Source organism: Malus sylvestris, chromosome 11 (assembly GCF_916048215.2).
Source record: "Malus sylvestris chromosome 11, drMalSylv7.2, whole genome shotgun sequence".
Lineage (NCBI taxonomy): Eukaryota > Viridiplantae > Streptophyta > Magnoliopsida > Rosales > Rosaceae > Malus > Malus sylvestris.
In genome coordinates, this window is record NC_062270.1 from 32834974 (window position 1) to 32845662 (window position 10689).

General features: G+C 38.7%; 2 protein-coding genes across 2 annotated transcripts; one reads left to right on the top strand and one right to left on the bottom strand.

The window, feature by feature from the left end:
* The first annotated feature begins 1066 nt into the window (after positions 1-1066).
* On the top strand, positions 1067-5541 carry LOC126590095 (cytochrome c-type biogenesis ccda-like chloroplastic protein). Its single transcript, XM_050255598.1, has 13 exons — positions 1067-1196; positions 1330-1417; positions 1581-1736; positions 2297-2349; positions 2580-2710; positions 2809-2894; positions 3032-3063; positions 3186-3347; positions 3496-3568; positions 3661-3761; positions 4331-4423; positions 4925-4971; positions 5261-5541. Exons 2-13 carry the CDS (start codon positions 1330-1332, stop codon positions 5331-5333), a joined length of 1095 nt encoding a protein of 364 aa, XP_050111555.1. The 5' UTR covers positions 1067-1196; the 3' UTR covers positions 5334-5541.
* A 3108-nt stretch (positions 5542-8649) lies between these two features.
* On the bottom strand, positions 8650-10322 carry LOC126588401 (uncharacterized). Its single transcript, XM_050253488.1, has 2 exons — positions 9603-10322; positions 8650-9318 (listed from the first exon to the last, which is right to left on the bottom strand). Exons 1-2 carry the CDS (start codon positions 10237-10239, stop codon positions 8846-8848), a joined length of 1110 nt encoding a protein of 369 aa, XP_050109445.1. The 5' UTR covers positions 10240-10322; the 3' UTR covers positions 8650-8845.
* Positions 10323-10689: the final 367 nt, after the last annotated feature.

Genomic DNA, 10689 nt, shown 5'->3' on the forward strand with positions numbered 1-10689 from the left:
ACAAATTGAAGTGGGACCCACGAATGAGACTGATTGTGCTATGAAGCCCAAACGCCCATCCACACTTCCTCCACGTGCAGACGCGCAAGTCATTCAGCCGAGGTGAACCCCCACCCACGTGGGTGTGTCCCCCGGCGTGTCAGAAAATATATGTAGCCAACGGCTACTTTTCTCCATTGCACGGATGTGGTAATTGGACCATTGGTTAATCCAATGGTCCACATTCAAATGTTTTTTTTTAGTTTTATATTTATATATTTATTGAATCAAACGGCTTAGATCAAATATAATTAAATCTAACGGTAAAAAAAAAGATCTAACGGTCCAAATTTAAATCCAACGGCTAAAATAATTTAAAAACATTATTTAACTTAAAATTCAACCAAAAATTCTATAAATACCTATGTATTTGTTCAAACATCCACACAAAACTCACTTTTCTCCTACAATTCTTCCAATTTTTCTTTCTACTATTTCTTCTCATTTCCAAAATTTTCAAGATGGTAAAAGAGCATGTTAGAGGTCGTAATTGGACATTTGACAAAGATATTGCTTTATGTTTGACATGGATTTCTGTTAGCGAAGATGGTGCCGTCGGCACCAATCAAAATAGAAAGGTTTTGTGGGGTAAAATCGTTGATAAGTTCCATGAAAACTCCAACGCCGGTCAAAGGGAAGTTGGTGGTGTTTATCATCGGTGGAAGATTATCAACAAAACGTGCACTTTGTCGAAGGGAAACTTGGAGAGAGCCATGGTTGACATGCCTAGTGGAAGGGGCGCCTCAGAAATTGTGATTTTCTTTGTTGATATTTTATTTGTCATGTACATAATAGTATTTTGCAACTACACTTGAGTTTTTAATAAAAACATCACGCGTGTGTATAATAAAGTCGCTTTCTAACACAAGCGTTTAAGAGCAAAAGTGATTCCTAAAAAAAGTAATTACAACCAATGTCTAACTCTTATAACTCATGCCTCTAATCATAAACATCTGAAAACAACTATTGGGCCTCAAATGTGTCTTCTGAGTTTTAAACCCAATGTGCTGTGGGTGTTACTGGAGATGCCCATTAGCCTAGTAAGCCCATATATGGTGATATTATTTCTTCCAAAGTTTGTGTTGATATTTCTGCCAATGATTGCTTGCTTGCTTGCTTCCACTGCTGCTGTGTGAACCAAATCCGAAAAATTTAAGGTAAAAGCAAAAAGCTTTGAGATTTTCTCTGCTCAAATCCACTAATGATTGAAAATGTAGCCGAACAATTTTCTGGGTTCCCGATCATTTCTTCCAGTGTTTAATTTTTATGTTTTGAGATTTCTGTATGCAGATGAATTTGGCTATCAACAATTGCGGCAGTTATGGAATTAATCCTTTCACAATTTCAAGCTGCAAGGGTGGCCAGAAAATCAGTCACAGTGAGTAAACTGTGATTATAATTTTGCATGTTGGGATATATTATCAAGTTCAAGCACTGAATCTTTTGTATATATTTGTAGAGATTTCGTGTGGGTTTTACTACTAAATACTAATTAATGCATGTTATGGCATTTTATTGTTTCCCAAATTCGTGTGTTGAAGGTAAAAAGTATATGGTGCCCAGCAGAATGCTGAAGGGACCTGCTTCTACTTCTACACCTCAGGATGCTTGCCAAGATTCTGCATCATTGGCAAAGACTGATAGAAGCAGCAGCACTAGCAGCTTCCCAATTAAGACTTTTTTAAATTCCATGGCAGGTAACAAGCCTTCGTCTTTTGCAGCTTCGCTTAACACGGATTAACTTCTGTTTCTATGGCCTCTGTTTATTTTCTCCCAAAGAAGTGAGCTTTCATATGATTAATGAATTGAATAGGTCTATCTTCAAAGGTAGAGACATATAATTAGCCAGGAGCTTTTGATTTCCTTTGTCTTCTGGATACCATTGACAATTCGTGAATATTTTTATACCCTTCGAACTGTGAGAAATTAGCTGTTGTTTTAGCTCACTCGTTTCCTGATGGTTTTTTGGCGGGTTCGGAAGGTTTTTTTTGTTGAAATTTGAAAATGTATTAGTTTTGAATAAGTTATGGAAATCTTCCATTTATATTTGTGGTTTGGCTATTCATTTTAACATTTACGTTTTATTGATTCACTTGCATATTTATATAATATACATGTAGATAATTACATTCATTAACAGCCATGGCACGAAGGAAATCTTCCATGTTACTTGTGATTCTCAGTTGATTCAAGGCGATCGGATGTACTCTATAAACTTTCTTGTAACTGAGTTGGTTTTTTGTTTCTCATTTTTCAGCGGCGAATTTGGTCTTTGCCGACTTGGCAAAGGCTAGCACGGAGAAAATGTTGGTGAGAATTTGCTTCATTGCTGCTGCCATTATACCTTCTCAGTGATTTTTTTTTTCTTTTCAAAATTTCGGTATCATTTTGCTGCACAGTCCTTACAGTTTTTGTCGTTCTGTTGTTTCATGATGATGGTTTAGATTGTCAGTACCTGGGTCAGAACTACTATTAAAGTCTGTATCCTAGTTATAGTTCTCATATATAATCTCAGGAACTAGAATTCTTTTCCGAGACAGGACGGTGCTGTTTCAGTATATACCTTGGCTGATGGAGGCCCTGGAGAATGGTTTGGAGGCTTCCTATTTTCTGCTGGACAAGATGCTAATGAAGCTGTTCAAGACCAGCTATCAGCCCTCAGTTTCTCTAGGTTCAGTCCCACCTTCACGTCTTCATTTACAATTTTATTTTTGATGATTTACTGTCTTCGAATATGCACTGTTTCTCATTGCTTGTTCGTCTTTACAGTTTGGCAGTTATTTTTGGGGCTGGGCTGGTGACCAGCCTTTCTCCTTGTACTCTTAGCGTTTTACCGCTGACCCTAGGTTACATAGGTGAGCATTTATAAGTCTTTTATTTCATGGATATGGAGACAAATGGGGGGAGAGGAGTCGTTTTGCATGAAGATAGACAGTGACTCCTTTGCATATATCATGCGTAATGCTTATATGAATTTATTTGAATCATACAGGAGCATTTGGCTCAGGGAAAAGCAAGGCAGAGGTGATAACTTGCTACTTTTGATTGCCTTTGTTACTCTCTCTTTCTCTTTTGCTCTCTTTCTGACAGCTGACACGCACATATTCCTAGCAATAGCATGAGGTTAATGTTCCTTTATTGGTCAGGTTCTTGGGAATTCAATTGCGTTCTCCTTAGGATTGGCAACTACACTTGCACTCTTAGGCATAGGAGCCTCATTCGCTGGAAAGGCATATGGACAGACAGGGCAGGGGTTACCTTTGACTGCTTCAGGTTTAGCTATTATTATGGGCCTGAATCTCCTTGAGGTATTTATTCATGTGCTAACATTTTTTTTTTTTTGGCCTAGAATGCGCTTATTTTATTGGATATTATCTTTCACTTTGATTGACTACTCTTTCTGATTTTATGCTATCCCTTAGTTTTATGCTATCACCATATGGGTTGATGTTGCAGGTAATTGAACTACAGCTCCCCTCATTTTTTAGCAATTTTGATCCCCGGGCTGCTGCTGCTAATTTCCCTTCAAGTAACTACCCACCATAATGTTATAGACTTTTGTGGTTTAGATAAAAGCTGGTTGTCCAACTGATCTTACAAGTTTCAACTTGGACGTATTAGGTGTGCAAGCATATCTAGCTGGGCTTACATTTGCTTTAGCTGCCTCACCATGCAGTACGCCAGTGCTGGCCACTCTGCTTGGATATGTTGCTACGTCTAAGGTAAACTCAAATGTTTGATGTTCATGAATTTCTTTTTAGCTTTCAGGTTTCTTGAGATTACTGATAGCAAAAGCTGTTGCTTTACATTTGTGCATGCGTTAATAGCCTGGCATATTCAGAATCTCTTACTCTTGAAAGGAGATAGATAGATGCAGAAGAATCTTTATATTTTTAGTACAAGTTCTTCACTAATGCTTGAGAGACTCGACTGATGCTCTTGGACCAGTTATTAAACTCCCTCAAACCCTTTGTTAACTGGAGGTTATGGATGATCACATTTTTGGAGGAAAACTCAATATTTTATTGTAGTGTAAATCAGTTGCAGTTAGGCAGATGATGTAGGAGGGTCATTGTAAATTCCTTCGATGTTGCTTATTGGTCTCAGTCAATCATCTCTGGAATGTCATATATAAGATTTTTATTTTATCCATCCTGATATCATATTATAGCATGCAAATTCAAAACAGTTGATGCTCTCAGTACTCTTTGCCAGCTTAAGTTGTGCCTTTCGCAGTTTGTGTACATACATAGCGGATATTTTTAGTTTAAGTGGACAAATTTTATTACAGAATCCAGTTATAGGAGGCAGCTTACTTTTGACGTACACAAGCGGTTATGTTGCTCCTCTACTTCTTGCTGCTTCTTTTGCTGGAGCACTGCAGGTATGTGGTCTATCACCTTCTAGATGTGTTGTAAGTTCTGTTAGAACATAACGGTTAGTGAATGCTTCCAGTATATTTCTTTCCTATTGCGTTCTCCCGCCTGTGACGGGCCTCATACTAAAAGATTCAAGACTTATGAGTGAATGTCTCTGGAAAGTCTGCTTAGCAATGTTGGCAACTTTAACCTTCCATTTCATATGTAATTGTGAGTTGAATATTGAATGAATTTAAATCACAAGAAACAACAAAGAATGGTTCGGAAGTTGGGAAAAGAAAAAAGAAATCAGAAAGAATATGCAAGAACACAATAATAGAAGTCATATCAACTGACAAAAAACTACGTGGATGGGAACTCAAAATGAGATCATAGTCGTTTCTGTGGAAACCTATGCATTCAATCTTTTGTTTCAAAGTCGTGATTAATTAGAGTAAATAATTATCGTATTCTGCTTCAATGTTTTTTCCTTTTTCCTGAGCAAAACCTATGTATGTTTTTTGTAGAGCCTACTTTCATTTCGCAAATTTTCAGCATGGATAAACCCAATCAGGTAACACTCAATACCTTTCCTTGTCGTTTTAATTCTTCGAAAACTTGTTAGTATATTTGAGTTCACCCAAATTATAGGAACTAAGCTCCATCATCAGGAATCGACTGTTGAGGTGGTATATATTGTACAAGTCTGTCAACTTTCAACCCCCTTCCTAGTGAGCACTTTGGTGATTCTCGGGCCATCACAAGGCAACTAGGATGTCTTATGAGCTATTTGCTCATTTCTCAAATACCTGGGGTCGCTGAACGACTTTCACTAACATATTTGAATTTTGTTGTTTTAACAGCGGTGCACTTCTGTTAGGAGGGGGTGTGTATACTTTCTTGGATAGGCTTTTCCCAGTTACAATGGCAATGTAGAGATTTGCTTAATGAAATAAACGTCGAAACACTTCCACAATGGCAATGTACAGGATGCAACAGTTCTAGTTATGTGTAAATCTATACTAAAATTGCATAAGATGGTAAGAGCGAAAATAATGTGAATCCCTTGTAAAGTATTCTGATTTCATCATTCAAACTGAGGTAAATAGGAATCCTGTAAGGAAGAACATCATATTTGACCAAACCATATTTTTGTTTTTTGTTTTCTTCTGAATAAACAATATTATCTACATTAAGGGGGGGAGGGGATGAGCTTAATCTCACAATGGGTTAGCAATAATGTGGTTCAAATTCGCGTTTGGCGAGAATCGAACCTAAGACCTCTCACTTACAAGTGAAGAAAAATATTATTAGACCGTAGTACTAGGTGGTTTGACCAAACCATGTCAGTTATGAACTTATTAGGAAAGCCTCATCGGTTTAACTGTCAGCTAGAATAGCGAACATTTTTTCGTTCTCTTGACAAAAGGAAAGGTGTTTAATGACATTATGGCATGAAAGGTTTTGGATGTTGGCCATTAGGTAAAGATTCTTAGCCATTGCTAAGAGCTCATTGGTGGAACTTGCCCTAAAAACCGAGCAATACCCGGCTGTTCAAAGATGAGTAGGAACTTTGAGCTTTGTGCTTACAATTAGAAAACTGTTTATAATATTAATCACTTTGTAAAGTCATCTTTGCAAAAAGTGAGTTAAAACTAAGATCATTTAGTCAATCTATTGAAGCAAAATTCTAGATGATCCACAATGCTTTTACCAATTCCGTTCATCGATTCTTATCCAATTCGAAGACAAAACAATCTTAATTTTAAGTGATTTTTTGCAAATATGATCTTTATAGAGTGCTTTACATATGAACAGTTTCGATCATAAACATAAAGTTCTTCAAATCGACAACGAACAATTCAGTGTAAGAAATCCTACTCATCTTTTGAGTAGCGAAGTATTATTAGCGCCTAAGGAAAGGGGTGCCCAATAACTCCGAAACGCGTATGGTATATTTTTTTTCTAAACATGGATACGGTTTCCATACACCGCAAACTCGTCGACGCATTCTGTCGATTGAATTGGCCGATGGTAGCCATTTTCTTCGACCATTGACACAAAGGAGAGTGAAAACGATGTCTAAATTGTGTAGGTCTGATAACCTTCATATTAGGAATTGGGAAAAATGACATCATTAATCAGAAATGATGTGGTCCAAGAAGATGGCAACAGTATAAATACAAGGGAAGGGAAGCCCAAACGGTGGATACTGGTGGAGTATGCAGACTGGACTATTTCTTCAAGTCTGAAATGGAAGATTTTGTAGGCCAGCCAAAACAAAATTTCCACTATTTTTTATTTACGTGGTTATAAAAAGCACTTAACAGGTTAGCCACTACAAGTACGTGGAGGTGTACTTTTTCTGAAGTGCTTTATCCAGAAGCAGAAACATTTTCCAAAGCTTTTTGGCCACGTCCACAGTGCCAAATTTAGGCTAAATATTTAGGGATGTGATATTTACACAACTCATTTTACTTCTCACATATCTTTTTAATTTTCGACTATCGGATCAGATGAATTGAAGAAGATCAACGGAAAGACATTATCAAGGAGTGTGTGAGAAGTAAAATAGAATGTGTGGATAGCACACCCCAATATTTATTGGGGTTAGACTTACCTCACCACCCACCGCCTTCGCAATTATGATACAAACATGATGTCTTCTTCTCTTCCAGGGTTTTACTCCATAAATGTTTCATGATCTCATCATCTCTGCATTTGAAATGCTTTGGCTGCTGTGATTGGTGAAAGGAATTCAGAGTAGGGCAAAGAACTAGACGAAAAATACTTGTACTGAAAGCATTATGGGCATGAGAATGATTGGGTATGCGATAAATAACTCCCTACGTTAATAGGATACTCGTCATTTTTCAGGCATGCCATATCAAACCAATAGAAGGGACTTACTTTTCAATGCGTTAGTAAACACATGAGCAGGAATGATACTCATACCATTTAGCTTTATTTATTTATTTATTTATTTTATGTGAACACGCCCTATAATTCTTGTATTTCTTTGTGTTTACTATATATACTAACACAGGTTATTAAGTACATGCTATCGATAAATAAATACTTGAAAATTAGCAAGTAATTGATCTCATTTCCATTCCTCCGAGTCTCAACCTTATTCTTGATCTCCTCAAGAAGGTTTTGGTAAACAAATGAATCTAGAAGGGCTCATAGTCATAGCCAGAAGCGGATCCATCCATGGACCCGAGTGGTCTTGGGATCATCAAGGTCTTAAGAACCGCTTGTGAGGATCTCTGAGAACCACCCAACAGTCTGGGCAAGTGGTGGAAGAAAGAAGGCTACCATGACTGGATGCTATGCAAGGGAAGCTTTTTGTAAAGTACTACGAATTCCAAATGATCTTTCATCTCATACCATCAAATTCACTAAAATACTAAAGCAAAAATTATGATATTTTTGTATGTCATATATATGTTAAACAATACACCTAATTAAAATAATAAACGCAAATTCACAATGCAAGTATAGTTTCTAAGTGTAAATATACACTTACTAGCTCGTTTAAAATAATAAACACACATTCTCAATACTCTAAGTGTAAATAAACACTTAATAGCCCGCCCTCCCATTTGTGCCTACTATACCTTGATTAGGACTACCCAATGTTATAATTATGAATCCACCAGTACCGGTCATTGACATAAAAGTTTTTTAATATTCGAACAATATTACAATTAACGTAATCTAATTCAAAAATTTGGACAATGAAACTCCAACTTAAGGGAAAAAAAGCATGTTGTTTAACCAATTTCGCTACACTTGAGTATGCAGATATTGATTTGGATTTCAAACATCTTTACAACTTAACCGTTGGAGTTGATTGCAATTTTCAATACCCACAAAAACAACTTTGCATGTTTTTTATTTCTTTATAATTATAAATACAAACAACAAAGCTTTTTCTCATGGGGTCGGCTATATGAATCATAAAACGCTATTGCGCTCGATTATGTGTTACATCTTCCGTTAGATTCAAGTATTCTATAAGTACAACTTAACCGTTGGAGTTGATTGCAATTTTCAAAACCCACAAGAACAACTTTGCATGTTTTTTATTTGTTTATAATTATAAATACAAACAACAACAAAGCATTTTCCCACTAAGTGAGGTCGGCTGTATGAATCATAAAACGTTATTGCGTTCGATTCTATGTCACATCTTCCGTTAGATTCAAGTACTCTATAAGTACAACTTAACCGTTGGAGTTGATTGCAATTTTCAAAACCCACAAGAACAACTTTGCATGTTTTTTATTTGTTTATTATTATAAATACAAACTACAACAAAGCTTTTTCCCATTAAGTAGGATCAGCTATATGAATCATAAAACGTCATTATGCTCGATTTTGTGTCACGTCTTCCATTAGATTCAAGTAACTCTATAAGTTTATAATTATAAATATATATTAAACTAATGAGCCATTGGAGCCTTGGCCCCGCGGTTCACCATCTTCTGGTACTGATTCAACGACTCCTGCCTCTGCAGCCTCATTTCCTCGTTAAACTTGTTGATGAACGCCTCCACCCGCCGGTTCAATTCGTCCTGACTCAGCGACGGCTCCTTCCTCAGCCGCCCCGACCCCGACGACCGAGCCAGCGACGGCGAGTTCGCGCTGCTTCTCTCCTGCAACGTCTCCGACTTGTTCATCTTCGGCTTCGGATGCGGAGAGTTCGCGCTGCTCCGCTCCTGGAACGTCTCCGACTTGTTCATCTTGGGCTTCGGAGGCGGCGTGTTCTCGTCTATCCCCCGCACTTGCGTGTCCCACGTGTCCGACTTCTTCAGGTGCCTCGTTAACGGCACCGAGCGCCCTTCCGTTATCGTCCTCCACGTGCTCTCCAGCGTGTCGTTCCGCTTCGGCTTCGACACTCCCAACGACTTTCCCCCTGCCAAAACAAACTCGTTAATTTACCATTGTGACATCGTCTACTCAAATTCCACGCCGGGCATTTCACAGTGCAATTACACTTCTGCCCCGACACGACGAGGTCAATTCCGATATTTTACAATCAGAAATAAATTTGAATTTACACGATAATAACAAAAGCAAAATCCAGGCGGCGCTCTGACCACCGAACGGTAAAGCGGTCCGGCCAGTCCGGTTCTTTGTTCCTATCCGAATATTCCAAGGCTTATACGACAAGTCGTACACAGAGAAAGAGAGTGGTACCTTCAGGGCTAGCTTTAACGGATTTTCTGTGACCGATACGAGCGGAAACCGGCGGTTTCTGGTTCTCGTTCAACCAGAACTCCATAGAGTCCTTCCTCTGCAAACTCGTCTTTACAGGCGTCGATACCGCGGCTGCCTCATCTCCGCCTTCAATCGCCCCCAGATCTTCGCTATTCTCCTCCTTCCCCTTCACCACCTCCGAAACCATTGGTTCCACTACCACTCCTCCGTACGAATCCGAAACCTTCGTCAGAACATTCTCATCGTAACCGGACTCACTCGGAACGAAGCCGTCGTACGCTGAGTAGTCGGGACTAATTTGTGCAGATATCTTTGCTGTCGTCACGGGAGAGGCCCTCACCAGCTCCGGCTCCGTCACCGGCGTCAAATCTTCGGGTTTGGGGTGGAGCTTGGAGGAGGCGATGATGCTGATGATGATGCAGTTGATGATTATGTAGAGATACAGAGGACTGAGCCAGGAGACGGCGGAGCTCCAGAGAGAAGGGACATGGGAGGTGACGGCGTCGGCGACCACTGGAGCTGAGAGTTTCAGCCCCACGGCCATGGAGACCACACCAGTGGATATCAGCGCAACCTTTAGAGTGAGTAACCAGGTGTTGCTCGTGCTCGTAGACATTTTTTTTCCGGCGACGCAGGTTGGGAACCAATCGGAATCTTACCTTTTCCGGCGAGAGCTCTATATAGGAAGTTTAAGGAATGAGTGAATGGGGTGAGGAGGTGGATTATAAATAGGGGCGGAGGGGAGGGCTAGTGAGTTTTTTTGCGATGAAACGATAATGGGTGACACGTAAGCATGTAATGGTTTCTTCCACGTGGCATTGGGGTTTTTAGCGAATGCTTGGAAAAATAATAGGAAATGAGACTTGAATAACCCTCATTTTGGTCATTAAAATTTGAAATCAATAAAAGTAGTTTATAAGTTTGTCCATCATCAATTATTTTGATTATTTCGGAAGAATTATGTTGAATAAGGATCAAAATGACAAAAATATACTTGATTAATAAACAATGGGCCCAAATAATTTGACAAAAATTGATAGCATTTTTGTTATTTTATACTTATTTA

Excerpts from the sequence above, each read along its gene's own strand:
- LOC126588401 (XM_050253488.1), bottom strand. The coding sequence starts at position 10,239 with ATGTCTACGAGCACGAGCAACACCTGGTTACTCACTCTAAAGGTTGCG. Across the intron at positions 9,319-9,602 it reads CGTTAAAGCTAGCCCTGAAG|GGGGAAAGTCGTTGGGAGTG; the intron begins GTACCACTCTCT and ends TTGTTTTGGCAG.
- LOC126590095 (XM_050255598.1), top strand. The coding sequence starts at position 1,330 with ATGAATTTGGCTATCAACAATTGCGGCAGTTATGGAATTAATCCTTTC. Across the intron at positions 2,895-3,031 it reads GCTGACCCTAGGTTACATAG|GAGCATTTGGCTCAGGGAAA; the intron begins GTGAGCATTTAT and ends TGAATCATACAG. Across the intron at positions 3,064-3,185 it reads CAGGGAAAAGCAAGGCAGAG|GTTCTTGGGAATTCAATTGC; the intron begins GTGATAACTTGC and ends TTTATTGGTCAG.